This window comes from Acomys minous (assembly GCF_964271855.1).
Source record: "Acomys minous genome assembly, chromosome: 4".
NCBI lineage: Eukaryota > Metazoa > Chordata > Mammalia > Rodentia > Muridae > Acomys > Acomys minous.
In genome coordinates, this window is record NC_140486.1 from 102,410,000 (window position 1) to 102,430,522 (window position 20,523).

The window sequence follows — 20,523 nt, forward strand, 5'->3', positions numbered from 1 at the left end:
CATCAATTACCATAATAAGACAATCCTGGGGCTGGTGAGATGGCTTAGTGGTTAAGAGCACTGACTGTTCCTCCAGAGGTCCTGAGTTCAATTCCCAGCAACCACATGGTGGCTTATAACTATCTATAATGTGATCTGATACCCTCTTCTGGCCTACAGGTGCACATGCAGATAGAGCACTCATACATAAAATAAATAAAATCTTTAAGCTGGTGGTGGTGGCTCACACCTTTAATCCCAGCACTCGGGAGGCAGAGGCAGGCAGATATCTATGAGTTCCAGGTCAGCCTAGTCTACAGAGTGAGTTCCAGGCCAGCCAAGGCTACACAGAAAAACTCTGTCTCAAAAAAAAAAAAAAAAAGTCCATCCCAGACCATGATTCTAAAGTTTGTCAAACTGATGATTAATACTATCACAGTATTAATAGGAAATAAAACAAGCTAATGCAAACTGGACACATGTGAAGCTCTATGTATTTTGCATATACTGCAAAAGACCTAAACTAATAACTTATAATTTCAAAGTAAATTATAGATTTGAGTCAAGATGATAAGGCTTCAATATTCTATCCTGACAAACATTTTGGTTTGTATCAACACTATAATATATTGAAGAAAGAGAAAGAAGGGTCTTTCAGTAAAAAAACAAAAACAAAAAAAAAAACAAAACAAAAAAAATCCCCACTAGATTAGCAACCTGGGGTCTAGGCCCATTTCCACTAATTAGCTCTGGCCTCTGAACGTCACTTAACCTCACTGTTAATTCAGTCACGCATGAAGTTGTTGGACTAGATGAGGTCTAAGGCCAATTCCAGAATTAACTGTCTTGATCCTCTCAGTCTCATCTGTGCTTTCTGCTGAGCAGACAAAATGTGAGCAATTCTAGCATCATAGCTTATGAGACAAAGGTTTTTAAGTGATCAATTAAGAAGGCACTATTTTCTGAGTCAGCGATCGTCTGTCTCTAGAAGTGTTTGAAAAACTTGGACTAGCTCCTATACTAGGGAGATGACTCCTAAATTTGACTTTTTCCAACACACAAAGGAAATATATTCAAATATATTCCCTCAGTTCATACAGAATGGAACCACATCATATACTGACAGCCACAGATTTCAGAAGCCGGTAACTTATTCGGAGATGAACAGTAATAAACTACGGAGTATCTTTGAAGGAATTTGATTTACATCCCATAGTGAATCTCTCAGCATAAAAATATTTTTAAAAACGTAAGAATCACAAAATACACTGGCTGTGTTTGTTTTATATATGTCCACAAGTCTTCATTTAAACTAGCAAACACTAAAGGACTAGAAGTCTTCTGTCAAGAATTACAGAGTCAGAAAAGGGCGTCAAAGAGTTTGACAGTATGAAGATTCTGGTCTGGAAGAACAGTCTATGATACTTTTTTTTTTTTTTTTTTTTGGTTTTTCGAGACAGGGTTTCTCTGTGTAGCCTTGGCCATCCTGGACTCACTTTGTAGACCAGGCTGGCCTCGAACTCACAGCGATCCGCCTGCCTCTGCCTCCCGAGTGCTGGGATTAAAGGCGTGCGCCACCACGCCCAGCTTGTCTATGATACTTTAAATTCGTCTTCTAGAAGCAATAAGAAAAGCAGGGGCCGGGCATGGTGGCGCACGCCTTTAATCCCAGCACTCGGGAGGCAGAGGCAGGTGGATCACTGTGAGTTCGAGGCCAGCCTTGTCTACAAAGCGGGTCCAGGACAGCCAAGGCTACACAGAGAAACCCTGTCTCAAAAAACCAAAAAAAAAAAAAAAAGAAAAAGAAAAAGAAAGAAAGAAAGAAAGAGAACTAGGGAAGAGAAACTGGGAAAGTACAGCAACTCTTCATTTCTACACAGAAGCAGGGCCAAGGGGTGTCTGCTCAAACTATTGCACTAACCAAGGACAATACAAGTAGGAAACATCAAACCCTTACTCTGATCTACCCAACGGACAGGACATCCTCCACAGTTATGTGGAGAGCGGGGACTGACTTTGACATGAACTCTGGTGTTCCATATGTGACCACTTCCCTTTGGTGTGGAGGACTGATGGCACTCAAAGAGAGAATAAGCAGGCTACCAAGATGAGACTTGATAGCCTGTGACCATATAGTGGGGGAGGAGGTCCCCCTCAGTCATAGACCTAGAAGAGGGGAATAGGGTGAAAGTGGGATGGAGGGAGGAACGGGAGTATATAAGGGATGGGATAACAATTGAGTTGTAATCTGAATAAATTAATAAAATTAAAACTTAAAAAACAAAAAAAATCAAGTGAAGGCATTAATAATAATATAACAAGATACTCAGAATAAAGGGTGTATTAATGTACTCCCTCCCCAGGAATGATACATTTTTAAGGTGACAGTTATGCTAATTACTCTGATTTGATCATTAGTGTACATTAACTAAAACATATTTACTATATAAAACCATGTAAATATTTGTCTATCAAAACCCAAATTTATTTTAAAATGTTTATTGCCTTCGATATAACTCTCTCAAGTCCATTCCTAGACACTTTGCTTTTAACTGTGTTAAATAAATGCATTCATTTTTCTTAATATCAAAAAAGAAAGAAAGAAAGAGGAGGTGAGCAGCATCAAAATTTCCCAGTAAGGGCAGAGGAAAATAGAGATCAGTCCTATTCAACCCCTATTTTGTGTGCCTGTGTTAAATGGATAGGTAAGTGGATGGATGGGCAAATCCTTGCAATTACATCTCTCTGGTAATCAAAAATCACTTTAAGGGGCTGGAGAGATGGCTTAGTAGTTAAGAACACTGACTGCTCTTCCAGAGGTCCTGAGTTCAATTCTCACAACCCACATGGAAGCTCACAACTGTCTGTAACTCCAGTTCCAGAGGATCTGACACCCTGTCACAGATATACATGCAGGCAAAACACCAACGCAAACACAATAAATATTTTTTTTAAAATCCTTTAAAGCTCACTATAATTGTCTTTATTACTCTAGGAAGCCAGGGGTCAAAGATTCTTAGCAATAGAGAGGTTTGAGGTTTGTTTTGTCTTGTTTTGTTTTTTTCAGGGCTCTGAAAATGGATGGCTTGGGTTCACCTCCGCATTTTACCACCTATGGAAAGGGGCCCGTGTTCTATTCACTTGTTCTTCATGTCTTCGTTTTCCTACTGACAAACTAAGGACAATAATGTGCATCTCACGGTTTGGTGTGAAGATTTAATGAACTAGGAATAAAAAGCTCAGTTGTGCCTCAGCCAGTAAGCTTTCAATAAGTTCAAGACAGTAAATTATTATGAAGGTAATAATGACACTTTTTATTTTGAGTAAGTTCATTCACAGGATTCCCTACCTAAAGCTTTATAAGCCTGTCACATATGGGGATGATTTTGGCTAACATAAAGATTTTTAGAACCCAGGTTCAAAAGCAATAAGCGACGCCTCCGTTAGCAGGAGGAGTGGATACAAAGAACGGGGCAGCTAGGGAGGGAGGGAGAAGGAGGAGTATGGGGGCGTGAAGGTGGACAACGCTCAAATGCAAAACTCCAACCCCCAAGCGTTTCTCTTCGGGCATCCATCCTTCAGTCCTGGCACAGCTGAGATCCCACAGTTCCTGCTACCGAGCCACCCTCTGCAGATCCCGGCTTAGGTAACGCAAAAAGCCCAGCTCTCAGTACCTTATTACCGGACCACGCCATGTTGCTGGTTACAGGCGGGTTGGTTACTTTTTCCGGGCGGAAACCTACAGTGTCGCAACTCAGTTCCCAGCGACCTACTGGCCTAGTCCACGGGACACCACGCTCACAGCCTAGACTTCCGGCTCTGCGTGTAAGGGGCGGGGAAAACTCTGCTCCTGAACTGTGAGCATGCGCAGATTTCTCTCCCTGCCTCCCTAGTTAAGGCTTTGTTCTCTTTGAGCTGTTGAAAACGCTATTGCTGGGCTGGCTCTAACTGTCTCGACATTTTAAGGCGTTTGTCATCAAGCCTGCTGACCCCAGTCCCACCCCAGGGACCCACATGGTGGAGAAAAAGAACCAATTCCTACAAGTTGTCTTCTGACCCCACGTGCCCACAATCACAATAATAAGTAAACGTAAATGAATAAATTTAATAGTAAAAAGTAAATAAGAGGCTGGAGGAAATGGCTCACAGGTTAATGTGTACTGTTTTTCGGCAAGGGTGAGGCTGAGAGATGGCTCAGAGGTTAAGAGCACTAACTGCTCTTCCAGAGGTCCTGATTCAATTCCCAGCAAACATATGGTGGCTCACTACCATCTATAATGTGATCTAATGCCCTCTTCTGGCCTGCAGGTGGCCTGGCAGGCAGAACACTCTTTAAATAATAATAAATATATAAATCTTTAAAAAACAACAACAACAACAACAACAAAAAACAGGCAGCTTAAAACTCCAGTTTTGTGAGATCTGTTGCCCTCTCTTCTGGCCTCAACGGGCACCTGCCCTCAAATGCACATACCAACATACAGATGCATGCATACACGATTTTTAAAAATAAAAATGACTTAATACTTGATAGTACTGAACTAATAATAATCCGTCCTGCTATCAGCTCATATTGGCACTTTGGAGTTCTACATAAGATGAGTCCAGAGTGTCACATAACTCCTCTAAAAGCCTTCTAAACGGGCCGGGGTGTGTGGTGGCACACACCTTTAATCCCAGCACTTGGGAGGCAGAGGCTGGCAGATCACTGTGAGTTTGAGGCCAGCCTGGTCTACAAAGCAAGTCCAGGACAGCCAAGGCTACACAGAGAAACCCTGTCTCAAAAAACCAAAAATAGATAGATAGATAGATAGATAGATAGATAGATAGATAGATAGATAAGTTTGTATCACTCTTCAATGTGTGTTGAGTAGCCGTTTCCTCTCAGATCAAAATTCTCATCCGGTAGTGAAATTCCTTAAGACAGAAGGTAAACAACTGAAAATAGCTTCAGGAAATCCCTGAAACCAACCAGATTACCTAGGCCCTTTCCTCTCAAAAGTATACAATAGAGACTACTGAGGGTCACGCTCAGAGAAGACAGGCTGCCTGCCAGAAGCAAAAACCATTTCAGCTTCCTGGAGGAGGTGTAGACCAACCGAGTCACTTGGAAAGGCCACTCCTCAACCTATTGCTCTGCCTGCAGGCTGTGCAGTGTGCTCCGGGTTTCCCTGCGCTGTGAGCTGTGGCCCACGCTGAGGGGGACTTTGGCGATACAGATGTTTTTGAATCATTTCTCTAATTAACCCCTGTAAGTAACGCAATAGAATTAATTGGTTCACCAAGTTGGACTTTGGTGGTATTCGTGATCTGTGTCTGTCATGGGTTCTGTTTGACTTTGGTAGTCAGCTTTAGGAGAAGGAAGCAGCCAAATAAAGGACTGGACCTTGGCAGCTAGCGTTAGGAATATAATTTAATATCGTTTTAAGCAAGGAAGAGGGAATCGGGGAAGGGCAAGGCCTGCCAGAGCCATGTTTGTCATGGTCGGGCTAGCTAGAGTCCCTTCACTACCTACGTGATGACTGCGTGAGCATTAGAACAAAGATGTGCAACCTTTACCTCTGACCAGAAAACTGTGATGTTATTATGGACAATTTGGAAACCCATTAAAATCCTAACAGCGATCATAGAGCAATGATGCCATGTTCAGCTACTTCCATCAACTACTTTTTTTTTTTTATAAGTCCATGGTTTAGAAAGCCTCGTGTAAGTAAGTGAACTGAGGTGAGGGAAATAAACTTTATGTTGCCTCTTAATCCTTTCAGCGGTATAAACCAAAACCCGGTGTGGGCATTCCAAGGTCAGAGAATAAAGCTCTCAAAGGAGGAGCTGGAAAGATGGGTCGGCAATTTAGGGCATTTCCAAGACAGTCTGGGTTTAGTTCTCAGCACCTGCCTGGCAGCTCGGAACCACCTGCAAGCCCAGTCCCAGGAGTTCTGGCCCCCGCTGGCCTCCTCCGAATCAGACATGCATGTGGTATGACACTTCCTGACCTCCTCAGAGTCAAACATGCATGTAGTACACTTACATACATGCAGACACCACTCATACGTATTAAAAGAAGTCTTTAAAGATCTCGCATCCACAGGACCACCAACAGGCTTACCTTTTCCTGAAATCTGTAGTATTCAGAGCCCCAAAATAAAATAAGTAAATGTTGATCAAAGTTTATTATCTTTATTTCCATTTAAATTATTCATATATCTAGGAATGCACCAGAAAGCACCATAGCTATCCTCAAAAATACTGGACACATTTTTTTTTTCTTTTGGTCAATCTAATAACAGGATTTTTTTTTTTCTAATTCTCTGAAAGTGGAGTTCAGCACCATACATTAAATGAATGTCCCTGGCTGGCTTTAGGGAAGTTTGATCACCCCTTCTGACTGGTTCAGCTCATTGCAGTTCTTCAGAGCACTTCTTTCTGAGACAAACAAAAATAATCATCACCCCTTCTTTTAAGAACTCAAATCCCAAAGGTCACTGACGCCTTAGGACTCAACATCTTGAAATCGGGACACTCATGAAAACGAAGTTGTTATTTCTTCAATCCAGAACCTTTCCATGTAGATTAATCTGTTACATTACTCTAAGCCCTGTCAGAAAAGCCTCATGCTAGAAAGGTCTGAGTAAGGTCTGAATAAGGAAGGTCTCTGGATTTGGCGAAACCACAGGCTAAATGTGGTCTGTGTTTTGAGCTACTGATCCCTGCTGGGTTGGCATTTGGCAGATACACTCCCTCTCTTCTCTGTCTTTAGAGATTAAACATTGTCAATCTCCATTCCCTCCTTCCTTTCCAGGAAGAACTGTACTACGACTGTAATCCCATATACTCCTATCTAATGGGTCTTTCCAAAGAACCCTGAAACCACAGGACAAAAGGTAAGTTGTCAAATACACAAGGTGATACTATCTGAGGCGTATGCATAGCATGTGTATCTCATATCTATGTATAAATTCTCCTTGTAAGACTAGAGCCAAAATAATTAAATGAATAAACAAATAAACAAATAAATAACGGTGCATCAGTAGTTTGGAATTCTGAATATATCTAAATACCTATTATAAGATGTCAATTCTTAGTCACCTACCAAACAGGCATTATCCCCCTTTTCTCCAACTCACACAACCCTAGTATTCATCTAAGAATCCAGTTACCCAGATAAAAGCTTACGTTTCCCAGCATCTTTTGATTGTGAGGTCATGTGACTACAGTGTGGTCAATGAGATATAATAAACGTTGTGGGGGAATTTCTAAGAAGCCTCCTTAAGCAGATCAAGTGTGGTCTCCTGTTTTTGTTTTTTGGATTTGTTTGTTTTCCAGAATCACAGTCTCTGGAACCAGCTATGTCAGTTAGGAGATGAAGTCACCATTTGGAAACTGAAAAGAGGAGCACTGAGGGCCACATTCCACCATGCAGTGAACCCCAGATAACGTCATAGGGTCTTGGGGTGGCCTGCCTCCAGACATCCACATTTTTCTCTTGTTGAGCTCACTGATGTTTCGGGGCTTTAATTGTATGCGGTTCTATCTAAATATAAATGATGCACACAGTCTTCAGAACAGTAGCCTAGCTCCCTAAATGTGTCACTCCATCTCCATCTATTTTTGTGGTGGATTTGGTCACCCCTGAGCCTCTTCATTCTTTCTGTCACAGTTAGGCACACGCTCCCCTGGGTTACAGGCACCAATAACACCTTCAGGCCCCTGAAGGAATTTGTGACATATCTTCATATCCCACATAAGCAGTCCTTGTAGGGCAAACAGTCAAGAAGCAATTGTATTTCAGATGAACTGCTTTGGCGGAAGTCAGGTTTTCTATTTTCCACCCTCTTGGGATAACGAAGATGGCGGGACACACCAGTGCGAGCTGGGACCTTCTAGGACTATGGATGGGGATTGGGCAGTTTAAGGAAAGAACCTGCTAGAACTGTAGAATACCTATGGACTACTAGGGCCTGGGACGGAAGTCACTGGCAGTTTAGACAGTAGAGGTTTCTACTCCCTGGATGGGGTCCTTGTTGGAGAGGCTGCCTGAGATGTTATCGGACTCCAGCAGTTCCACGATGCTATAGGGAGAACAGTCCTCCAGCCCCAGCTTGCTGCAGAGCCAGCCACAGAAGCCTTTCTCCATGTCACAGGCAGCTCGCCACCATGCCCCCCAGGACCATGAGAGCTGGACCACGGCGGCATAGAGCCCCAGGGAAGAGGCCATGACCATGATGAGCACTGGATAGAAGAGAATGAGGCACGGACAGCAGGAAATCTTATGCCAGAAGGTCCTCTCCTCGTTGTACACGAGAAAGATGTTGTACCAGGTGATGGTGCCGTAGTAGAAAGACACGACAAAAGAAAGGACAAAGACCACAGGTAGGCAGACCAGTGTCCAGAGGACCACATGTGGTCCCTGGTCTGCCCTGACCTGGCAGGCTCTTCTTCCCTCAGGTGCTGCTTCCCTTGACAGCTCCTTGGGTTTGGTCAGTTCCCGCAACTCCTTCTCTGACAGAGTGACGTGGATATCCACCATCTGACCCTTCTTCTTCCCTCGCGTGATGGTCCCGGTTAGCGTGACGTAGCGGCTGTCCAGAGGCATGTTCCACACACCTGCAGTGCACAAAGGCCATGAGAGTCAAGAACCAAGGTGCCTACATTTCATCTCAGTGCCAGGCGGAGGCCAGGCCTGGGCAGGAATAGCAGCACCAGTGAGTCAGCCTCAGCCTTAAAATGCATCTCCCTTGGAGGGCAATCTCTGCTGTTATTATTACTCCCACAGGGACTGCTGGCTCCGCATGTGTGGGCCATGACAAAACTGGAGGCAAGATTCATATGCCCTTCCTGTTCCTTCTCCATTTTTCCTGGACCCCAGCCTTAACACAGTCTCTGTAATATGACGATTGGGGAAGAACCTCGCCAGTCACCACTTTACCACGGTCCTGTTTCTGATTAACAAGTGCCATGAATGCATTATTCATGAATATTGACCTATACATAACGTGTGTGTATATGTACACAGTGAGGGTGTAGCCCACCCCCTTTGTCTTGCCTAGCTCTGTGTGTCCCTGAGATAGGGCATTCTCTCATGTCTGTAGACACCTCAGCTCTTATATCTAAGCTATAAATACCTAGTCAACACACATACACAATATATGTAATTAAAAAATATTTTTAGAGCCTTGCATGGTGGCACACCCCTTTAATGCCAGCACTTGGGAGGCAGAGGCAGGTGGATCGCTGTGAGTTTGAGGCTAGGCTGGTCTACAAAGTGAGTCCAGGACAGCCAGAGCTGTTACACAGAGAAACTCTGTCTTGAAAAAAAAAATGTTTTTAATATGTAAATAAGACAATATGTCTGCCTTGCTTGAAAGTTCCCTTGACTTGCACTGGCTCCCAGTTCCCAGCCCCCTTCTCTGCCCTTGAAAGATGCACCAGGATCTATCCTGGCTTCCTTTGCTGAACTTGTCAGCAAAGAGTTGGGCTTTTAATCTCCCTGAGGGCCGTGTGATGCTCCTTAGAAGATCTAGGGTTCTCCAGATCAGGCAGAGAGGACTCAGCTGAAAAGGGGAGTTCTTATACCGAGCTCAGTGGCTATCAAGAAATGCCAGACTTCAGCCTTACAGCAGGTTCCCACAAGGGTGGACCTACTTTGGCTTTCTTTCTATCACTTTGAACAAGGGGCTCAAAAGAGACTCACCATCATCTACAGGATAGTCCAGGAAGTCCTCCCCTTCCTCCTCTTTAGGCCGATCTCCACCTTCAGATTCTTCGGGCTCATCATCCGTTTTCTCATTATCTGACCGGTAGATGATGATGGATTCTGGACGAGACTCTTTCCTCTTCTTCTTCCTGCGGCTCATTGTGGATTCTCCATCCAGGGCCAGGGCAGCAGCCACTGCCCTCCTCAGGGAGCAATGGTGGGGGCTTGGGAGCTGACCCTGGCTTTCCACTGGTGCTGACTCTTCCATCCCAGGCCCGATAACTAGCTGGGCTTAACTTGGTGAAGAGTCTGACTTGCTTGAGCAAATTCAAGCTTCATGCATCACACAGCTCTCATCTGGAAAGGACTTTGCAAACACCCCTGAAGCATGTGTGTGACCTAGAAGACAGAAAGGCAGAGCACCAGTGGAATCAAAGAGGGCAGGCTGGAGAAACTGGGAAATCAGCAGAGGAGGAAGGGGTCCATAGAAATCCTCTTTCAGCTGGGCTGTGGTGGCACACACCTTTAATCAGAGGCACAGGATCAATGTGAGTTCGAGGCCAGCCTGGTCTACAAAGTGAGTCCAGGACAGCCAAGAATATACAGAGAGACCCTGTCTCAGAAAACCAAAAAAAAGAAAGAAAGAAAAGAAAAGAAAAAGAAATCCTCTTTCAGTAACAGATAAGGAAAACAATTTTAATATTAGTTTTGCCATTCATAAACATATGGTATTACAAAAACAAAACTCATCAGTCCCATTAAAGGGTGCAGAGTATAAGAAAGTTACTGAGGAAGTCCACAGGCAGGTAAGAGTTACAACCAATATTACTCTCCTCATAGATGGAGATATGCGGCTGGGACCAGTACCTTGGACTTCCAACTACCAAGAATACATTCCAACAATACCCAAATGGAAGAAGAGAAGGGAAACCTCACTCACAGCATCTACCTAGCTATGGAGGAACCCTGACTTCTGCTATAGCATGCCCTGAGAAAGTTTCAGGAATCTGGGTGATTCGTTTTCACTTTCAACACTCCATCTTTTCTTTTGTTCTGTGGGAAAACCAGAAGGAAAAGAAAAGAGGCAGCATCCTTTAGAGAAAAGGCAGGCACGCTACTTACATTTGCAAACTAACCTTGGGCTAATATTGATTTTCTAGACCAGTGGTTCTCAACCTTCTTAATGTTGCAACCAGTCGCTCATGTGGTTGTGACGTTGTAGTTTTGCTACTGTTAATAATCATAACAAATATATGATACGCAGGATATCTCATTTGCAACCTCTATGAAACGGCCATTTAAGAGAGAAAGAGCCGAAACCCAGCCGGGCATGGTGGAGCACACCTTCAATCCCTGCACTCGGGAGGCAGAGGCAGGTGGATCGCTGTGAGTTCGAGCCCAGGACAGCCAAGGCTACACAGAGAAACCCTGTCTTGAAAAAAAAAAAAGAGAGAGGCCGAGACTCACATGTTGAGAGCTCCTGTTCTAGGAGAAAATTAAGAGGCACCCAATAATCTGCTTACCCATTGCGGGAGATCACAAAAAATCAACTAGAGGATCGAGTGAAGGCAAAGGACAAAGGGCAATTATCTACTGCTTGGAAGGTCAAAATTGTCATTCCATGGAAAATAAGTGTACCCAAAGTTTGGAAATATAGAAATGGTTAGGGGAAAAAAAAAACCCTAACAGCTGTGTTTGTTAGACCATTCAAATTGAATAAAATGGGAGGCGGGCTGAACAATTAGGAATAAATGGGTACTAAGTGGAGGCTAAAGGGTGGCATTGGAACCAAGGAAATACTTGGAAAGAACAAGAAGGGATTGGAGAATTAGGAGCAAAATGAGCAGAAAACTGGAAACTGGGAGTTCCTAGGAACACACAGCCTTGGGGGCCCTGAGAAGGCAGGGCTGTGCGCAGACTGCAGCAGTTCACAGTAATAAGCAAGACAAGTGAAAATGGGAACTTTTTTGGTAGTTTAACAACTTCCATATCTAGAAGCTATCACTGCGGTTCATATGTTGTTTTTCATAGTATGCTTATTAGTAATAAACAAGAGGACTGTTTGCCTCCTCTACCAGGTTTAAAACTGATTTTGGAGAAAAGTGCATTGGGGTGGGGCTGGAGAGATGACTCAGCAGTTAAGAGCACTGGCTGCTCTTCCAGAGGACCCAGGTTCGATTCCCGGCCCACACGGCAGCTCACAACTGTCTGCAACTCTGGTTACAGCGACTCTGACACCCTGACACAGACATACTTGCAGGCAGAACACTAGAGCACATAAAAGAAGAACAAATAAATTACTTTTTAAAAAAGTGCATGGACTCAATTCTCCCAGAAAAACAGGATGTGTCCTTACAAACTGGTATTCTAAGTTGCTAACAACCTAATTAAACAGCCTTGTACCTTTAAAAAAAAAAAAAGTGCATGGAGTGAGGTCCTGGGAGTGGATCCGGGAGGAGTTAGGGTGCAGAGCTGGCCTTAAGTATAATCAAAATACATTGTATATATGAATTTCAAAGAATCAATAGGAAACATTATACTAAATATCAAACATAAATAACTCCACTGAACATGGATCCCAGACAAGGCAACGTAATATGTAACACAATCCGAGTATAAACACCTCAAAGACAGAAACAGCCCAAGATCCTCATCAGGACTCATAGAAGCAGACTAATGTTCCCCAGTTACAGCCTCAGACTTGCTGTGGGAAGCTTCCTCACAGACATTCGAAACCTCAGACTCACACCCACTGTCTGACAGACCGTTCCTGTCAAGAATGACATCAGCTCTTACTGGCAGGCAGCCTGCTTCCGAGGCTCTCTCCACGGCTCTTAGGTGTGTTCCCACTTCTTCAGAGGAGCAGGCAGAGCTTATTCAGGCACAGGTGGACTCCTGGTGTTGCCTGCTGTAAGGTCAGTCTGCTCACCATGGTACTAAAAACCCCGGGGAGACAGAACTCAGTGGAATTTAATCAGTTTATTCGAGGCCAACTCTTAGGAAAACAGAGGAGTCTCTGTGTTCCAATTTCCTTCTTCACTTGACTCAGGACTTCTATGGGATATGGAGGGTTACAGTGAGGCCGTGGGTCACAGTGAGGCCGTGGGTCACAGTGAGGCCGTGGGTCACAGTGAGGCCATGGGTCACAGTGAGGCCGTGGGTCACAGTGAGGCCGTGGGTGGGAGATCCCCACACTGGATGGAGTATCTCTCCAGGCTTTGTCTCCATCATTCTTTAAGAGTGTAGTTGGAGGGGGCTGGAGAGATGGCTCAGAGGTTAGGAGCACTGACTGCTCTTCCAAAGGTCATGAGTTCAATTCCCAGCAACCACATGGTGGCTCACAACCACCTATAATGAGATCTGGTGTCCTCTTCTGGCCTGCAGGCAGGAAATTGTATACATAATAAATAAAGAAATCTTTAAAAAAAAAGAGTGTAGTTGGAGGGCTGGAGGGATGGCTCAGAGGTTAAGAGCACTGTCTGCTCTTCCAGAGGTCCTGAGTTCAATCCCCAGCAACCACACAGTGGCTCACAACCATCTATAATGAGATCTGGTGCCCTTTTCTGGAGTGCAAGCATACATGCAGGCAGAAAACTGTATATGTAATAAATAAATAAATCTTGTGGGTTTAAAGAAAAAAAAGAAAACAAAAATTATGGATTAACCAGACTTCCCACACACATATAATTTCAGTCTAAAGGAAAAGAATCTATAGTCCTAGACTTGAACTTGTCATTCTCCTGCAGTCACTAGGGGGCGCTTTCGTCTGAATGGACTGTGGAAGGACCATGTTCCAGCTCTTAAAAGAGTGAAACCAGGAAGTGGAAGGACAGACAGAAGAGTTTCATACCCACATCTACTTGTCCAGACACTAATCATTTGATTGATCACACCTAGCTGCAAGGGATGCTGGGAAGTACTATCTTTTGTTTTGCTTGGTTTGGTTTTTTCGAGACAGGGTTTCTCTATGTAACCTTGGCTGTCCGGGAATTCACTCTGTAGACTAGGGTGCCCTCAAACTCAGAGATCACCTGCCTCTGTCTCCTGAGTACTACTGGGATTAAAGGCATGCTCCACCACAAAATGAGTAAGCCTGCATTTGCAGTTAAATTACCAGTATGGCCTAATTATGTTTATTATTAGGCCTATAATTATTATTATGACAGTATTTTCTAACCTGCTAGCAATCAATTTGTATTTTAAAATAGCCTCAGTTAGCCTGGGGCAGGGCAGATACTAATCCTTTAAACTACTTCCCATAGTGGGGCAGGTATCTGTCCCAATCCCACGCCATCTGCTTCTAATAATTTCTATCAAACTACCTCCCACCCATAATCCTAAATACTTGCTAATTACCATCACCTGGGCCACGTCTCCATCCATGCTAGCCATGTGCTTCTCCTCCACTTAACCTATGATGGCCTCCTCTTCCTCTTCTCCTCCAACTAACCCATGGCACAGGCTTCTTCCTCTCCTTTCCTCCCACTTCTTTTCCTCCCAAGATTCTCTCTGTCTCCTCCCAGCCCAGGAACCTTAGCCACACATATGCCACTTGCCCTACCCAGGTGTGATAGCCTTTCATCGGTCAGACAGGTTAGGTACAGGTGGGTCACAGAGACAGCAAGCAGTAATTAGGATCCAAATACATCAGACCAACCTAAAACACCCACAGCCTCTTCAAACGGCTGAGTCATCAGCAAGAACCTGGCCTTTTAGTCCTTGCTGCACGGATCCCATGTCATCAATCACCTGGTCACTCTATTCTACCTCCATGCCAGTCCTGTAGCACTGCCTCTCTGCCCGTTCACGCACAGGTCAGCAGCGTGCGCTTTCCCCACCGTCTGTTCATATCACCTCTCTGCTCCCAAACAATCCAGTACATCCTTCTACTCTTTTCAGATAATTCAGCTTAAATTACAGGTTTAGTGGGTATGGAAACCAGGGAACCCAGAAGCCTGTGCTTTCGTGTTCACTGCAGGGTAGCAAGTGACACCAAAGCTGAGTGGTAGAGCTGGACGTGTAAATGCTAGGGGTGATGAGGAAGACAAGAGCTTGGGTCTCTTCTAACGTAGGAAGTTACTGCTGACTGTCTCTTCCACCCACTAGGCCCACTGTCCAGCCAGCTCCTTTCCTAAAGAAATACTAGCTCATTTGGCATGAGCAGTATAAAATTTCACGCGAAGATCTCTGATTTAAATTTGGGTGATTAGTCCAATGTTAAATAAACAACCACGTGGACAACTAAGCAAAACATGTATGGGCTGCATGCCACTGTTGGTCAAGAAGAAGTTTCCCACCCGACGCAGTTAAGAAACTTAGGAGTGGCCGGGCATGGTGGCACACACCTGTAATCCCAGCACTCGGGAGGCAGAGGCAGGCGGATCGCTGTGAGTTCGAGGCCAGCCTGGTCTACAAAGCGACCCCAGGACAGCCAGGGCTACACAGAGAGACCCTGTCTCAAAAAACCAAAAAAAAAAAAAAAAAAAAAAAAAAAAAAGAAAGAAAGAAAAAAGAAAAGAAAGAAAGAAAGAAACTTAGGAATGGATTTTTTTGCCTCTTTCCCATGTTGAAGCTGAATGCTCTGGCTACAAATGTGGAGGACTGTCTTTCCAAAGTCAGTGTGCCACCACACGGTGAAGTGTGCCTTGCTTCTGCCTTACTGTCCTTCCCACGCTTCATTGGTCGGTGCGTCTATCATCCTAGGACCCCAGATCACCTGACTGGCCTGGCCAGAATCTGCTGATTACAACTGACCACCATGAGCTATGCCACCGACAAGGAAGTGATGTGTTTATGGTTCTACAATAGAGAGTTACCGGCTTTTCTCATAGAGTTCCATCTAAGATGAGGAAGACTTGCACTTAGGCCAGCATTAGGTGCCAGGGCACTGTGGTAGAGTAACATCAACCCCACAGCCCCCGCATATACCCCCACCCCACCTAAGAATAGAGAGCTAGCCCAGGCAGGGACACGATTGCCAGACAAGCTGAGGACCTGAGTGCAAGTCACAGAAAGCCAGGGGAAGAAAGCACATATGCTGTCACAATCCCAACACTGAAGAGACAGAGATAGACAGATTTTTTTTTTTTTAATTCCTGGGTAGCCAACCTAGTCTGCTTAATAAGCACCAGGCCAGTGAGAGACCTTGTCTCACAAACACAAGTTTGATGGCTCCTAAGGAATGACACATCCCGCCTCCACACACATGCACACATGTATACACATGTACACATACACACATTAAAATTTTTTAAAAGATTTTATTTGTGTGTATGTACGTATATGTGAGTGTGCCCGTATATCAGAAACACCCCCCACCCCCGCACCCGGGGCTGGAGTTACAAGTGACTGTGAGCTTCCCAGTGTGGGTTCTGGGAACCCACCCCAGGTGCTGTTGGAGATCAGGAAGTGTTCTTCGCTCTGGAGACATCTCTCCAGCCCCTAAGGCTAAATGTTTAACTTGTAGAAAGATAACTGCCTCACCTAAAGTGTGACAGCACATGGCCTGGAGAATGAAAGCGAATGTCAATTCAAGGTTATCACAGCAGAAGAGGAAAAAAAAAAGGATCCCGTCTGCAGATGATTAAAAGCCAGCTCAGCACCTCAGCACCCCGCTGCCCACCTCCCACCTGTTCCTAACACGCTTTCCTATAAAAGCCGGGGAGTCTCTAGGTTCCCTATAATGAACTCCAAAGAGCGGCGGCTGCCTGCCATCTTTTTCATGTGCTGCTTCTTCAAATGAACATTTTTCCTTCCTCAGCAGCTGGTCTCATTCACTGCATATTTGGGTGGGAAATGAAAGAATTCAGTAGCCAGGCTGGCGGCATGGGCCTGTACTGTCAGTTACTCTGGAGGCAGGAGAGCTACAAGTTCTGTGCTTGCTTGCCTGTGTTCCAGAGAGAGGTCAAAGGTACCCTGGGCAACTAAATAGAGCCTTTTCTCAAAATTAAAAATGAAGACGGCTGGTAATGCAGCTCGGAGGGAGAGTGCTTGCCCCATACATGTAGGCCATTTTGTCCCCTGTACATAAGGTTCAATCCTTAGTAAAGAGAAAACATGTAGTCGGGCGGTGGTGGGGCACGCCTTTAATCTCAGTACTTGGGAGGCAGAGGCAGAGGCAGGTGGATCGCTGTGAGTTCAATCAAGGCCAGTCTGGTCTACAAAGTGAGTCCAGGATAGCCAAGGCTACACAGAGAAACCCTGTCTCGAAAAACAAAAACAAGTGAGAAAACATGTAACACTGGCTGGTTCCACACCATCTGTCTACAAAGAAAACAGATCCTGAAAGCAGAGGCAGTTGTTTACAAAGACCATGTAATTCTCCCTACTGTAAGAGCGGAAGATGGGATCTTTCATTTGGTTACTGCCTTACCTATTGTGGTGGGTCCTCCTCCGCCACGCCTTCCCCCCCTCCCTGTCCCCTCCTTCCCCCTCCCCCCTCCATTCCTACACATTAGAACATAAGCCTGAAAAAAAAAAAAAAGACAGAAAAACGCAACCATCCATTGACTGTGCTGTATCTCCCATGCCTAAAGCAGTAAGCGGTACACAAGTGCTCAATAAAACAGAGATTGAGTACTTAGGCGAGCGGTCTTAGAGGGCTCTTGCTTCGAGGCATGCGCAGAGTTAGAAGCCTCACTGGTACTCTTGCGGCACAGAGATTCTGTGAGCCTGCGTGTTGAGAACCCCATGAGCGCCCGCCCATCACTCTGAGCCAGCAGCTGTTTTGTAGGGGGTGTCGGGGCGGGGGGGTGGACGGGAATGAAGTTACCCAGGAAGATGGGGTGGGGGTAGGGATGGGCAGAGAGCTGGGTGAGCCCCAAGAGCTTCTCAGAAGAGAAAGGAAGGCACTGCTAATGGAGTGTGACAGCACAGGGGGGTGTGGATGGATCAGGGTGACAGCAAGCTCTTTTCCAAAAGGACAAAGGGAGCAGTGAGGCAGTGAGCAGTGATGCAGAGCTCAGAGAACAGTGCAGGCTTGGGCCAAAGGAGTCACCAAAGCAGCATGGTGGTGGTCTAGGGTGAAGGGCGGCTCCTGAAGGGGCCAGAATTAAAATCTGAAAACGAAAAGCTTCCGAGTGAAATTGCAGGGAGTGCTGACTTTTAGGGAAGGGCAAATCTTGAAACCCTGGAGTCAGAAGCAGAGACAAAGAGAACATATCTCTTTATTTTAAACAAGGGAGCCCTTGGAGAGATCTCACACCTCTGAATCACAGATTTTTACAGGGATCGAGGGAAAGAACTGACTGCTCAGCCTGCCGTGTCCTTGCAGCTGACAGATGGCACCTTGTCACCCTCACTGGACTTAACCGTCTCTCATCCCCAGGCACTTCTCACTTGAATCCCTGTCTCAGTCTGCTCTGTGGCCACACTCGATAATTCTTCTTTCATTTCTTTTCTTTTCTTTTCTTTTCTTTTTTTCCTGTTAAAAAGCATATTTGAGGGAAGTGGAGGATGGAAGTTCAGTTGCATGGAGGAACGCTTGTGCAAGCTCCATAGTTGGATCTTCATTTTGTCATTGGGATCAGAGAGGTGGAAGTTATATTTTCCTGATGCAATTCTTCAACATTTCTGTTTAAATTTATTTTTAGGCGATTGTGGCAACAGCTCAGCAGAAAGGGTTGCTAATTTCTGTGCAAGCATGAAGATCTGAGTCAGAGTCCACAGAATGTTGGCTGGTAAACCCAGGGTTAGGGGAGTGCTGGACAGAGACAGGAGGATTGCTGCGACTCTTGCCAGCTAAAAAAGGGGGAAGCTCCTTGTTCAGTGAGAGACCTTGTCTCAAGGGAATAAAGTTGACAGTGATGACAGTGATAGAGAGGAGCATCTTACAGCCTCCTCTGGCTTCCATGGGAACACACACACATACACACACAGAAGTGTACACACATGAATACACCACACACACACACACACACACACACACACACACACACAGCACAAATATTCTTAAAAAGAGCTTACATTTGTTTTGTTTTGTTTTGTTTTGTTTTTGTTTTTGTTTTTCGAGACAGGGTTTCTCTGTGTAGCCTTGGCTGACCTGGACTCACTTTGTAGACCAGGCTGGCCTTGAACTCACAGCAATCCGCCTGCCTCTGCCTCCCGAGTGCTGGGATTAAAGGCATGTGTCACCACCGCCCAGCCAGTGGTGCCATTTTTAAATGTGATCACAAGCACACAACTGGCAAACGGAAGGGTAACGGAGCTCTTGATCAACTACCCAGACAAAGGTAGCCTGAGAGCTTTAGCACCTCCTTAATGCCTGTTGGTTGGACTCCATCAGCAACTACGTTGGAAAGGGAAGTGCTCCTAAAAAGAGGTCAGAGAAGGGCAGGGAATCGGAGGGACCAGAAGGCGATGAGATGCTCCCAGGACTGGAGTCTTGCTGGTAGGAGAGACCCAGTGACAGAAGTGACGTCTTATCCCATTCTCAGTTCTCTTGGTGAATTTTAAGTAGTGCCTCCAACCCCTCCCTCCCAAAACACACAGGAATGGCATTGTGGGCTTAATACCTGGAAAGGGAAAACAGCACCCCAGGAAACTTAGAAATACCATTGTTTCTGGGTTAAGACCAGTGACCCAACATATCCCCTGCACCTGCCAAGCTCATAAAACAAAAATAAGAAGAGAGCGGACATAGCTAAGAGAGTAAAGAAAGAGGCTTGCTGCTAAGCCTGATGACCTGAGTTCAATCCCTGGGACCCATAAGGTACCAGGAGAGAACTGTCGTCTAATAGCCACACTCTCACACACACACACACACACACACACACACGTGCACGTACAACTGAATAAATGTATTTTAATTTTTTATAGGAACAAATAGAAGGACAGGGCATGGCATCCCAAGCCTTTAATCTAAGCAGCTGGGAGGCAGAGGCAGAGGCAGGTGGATCTCTTAAGTTCCAGGCCAACCTGGTCTACATAGTGAGTTCCAGGACAGCCAGGGCAATATAGAGAGACTTTGTCTCAAAATAACAACAACAACAATAACAATATAATAAATTAAAAAACAGACAGAATATGAGTCATAAATTGTCCCTTGGAACCAACTCAGAGCTAAGAAGTTTCTTGCTGAAGGAATGACCTAGAAAGCAGGTCCTAAAAACATAAACCTTGAGATGAATCTTGCAAGAACCATGCAACGATTCATCCTTTTTGCTGCTGTGTAGCCCAGATGAAACGGATCAGATCTTAAACCTGGGGAAGGGTGCTTCTTTCTTTCATTTCTGGGTGGGGCACAGAGAATGAGGTGAGAGTGGGCCTAGATTTATGTTTATTAATCACTCATTATTTAGGCTGTGCGGGTAACTGCAGCTGTATGTCCTCTCCTGCCCCACACCCTGGAAATAAAGGGATCTGGGACCTGGGTGTCTTCCCCTCAGCTAACCTAAGCCTTTCTCACTTCCTAGCCATCCGCACACAGCAGCTGGAGCACAGACAGCCGGGTGTCTGTTGTAGACCGGCACAGCGAGGGCCCACACCAGCAGCCTTTCTCTACACAGATGCCCTGGAGATTTAATTTTAATTAATGGTGGGAGCTATGGCCCCAAGGATTGGATTTTCAAAACAGAGAATATCCTTCCCATTTTTTTTTTCCTTTCTCGATCTCTCTGCTTTCATTCCCTTCTCTTTTTCCCCAATGTCATAGTAATTTAAAAATAAATATGAGAAATCAAACGAGGAGTCTCACCCACACGTGCACTGGGACCCAGGAGGGAGGCTGAGGATGCAGAGGGCTGCAGGCGGCCGCCGGTAGCGGTCCAGCTCTGGGTGGACGTCTAGCGCGCCGCGAAGGCGGGGCCTGTCAGGATCTGGGCGGGGCCACGCGGACTCGGAGGCGGGGTCTT

General features: G+C 45.3%; 2 protein-coding genes across 3 annotated transcripts in view; both read right to left on the minus strand.

Moving 5' to 3' along the window:
• XRCC5 (X-ray repair cross complementing 5) overlaps positions 1 to 3,807 on the minus strand; it is an 89,655-nt gene extending 85,848 nt beyond the window's left edge. Inside the window, exon 1 of the mRNA XM_084778380.1 lies at positions 3,654 to 3,807. Within this exon, the coding sequence (XP_084634506.1) occupies positions 3,654 to 3,674 (21 nt within the window). The 5' untranslated portion in view covers positions 3,675 to 3,807. The remainder of the gene's footprint in view (positions 1 to 3,653) is intronic.
• A 2,333-nt stretch (positions 3,808 to 6,140) lies between these two features.
• Positions 6,141 to 20,453, minus strand: TMEM169 (transmembrane protein 169). Of its 2 annotated transcripts, none has more exons than XM_084779493.1 (3): positions 20,371 to 20,453; positions 9,671 to 10,072; positions 6,141 to 8,583 (listed from the first exon to the last, which is right to left on the minus strand). In XM_084779493.1, exons 2-3 carry the CDS (start codon positions 9,939 to 9,941, stop codon positions 7,961 to 7,963), a joined length of 894 nt encoding a protein of 297 aa, XP_084635619.1. In that variant the 5' UTR covers positions 9,942 to 10,072; positions 20,371 to 20,453; the 3' UTR covers positions 6,141 to 7,960. The 2 variants fall into 2 exon arrangements, with proteins under 2 accessions (XP_084635619.1, XP_084635618.1); XM_084779492.1 differs by having other exon boundaries at positions 20,367 to 20,452.
• Between the last annotated feature and the right edge of the window lie 70 nt (positions 20,454 to 20,523).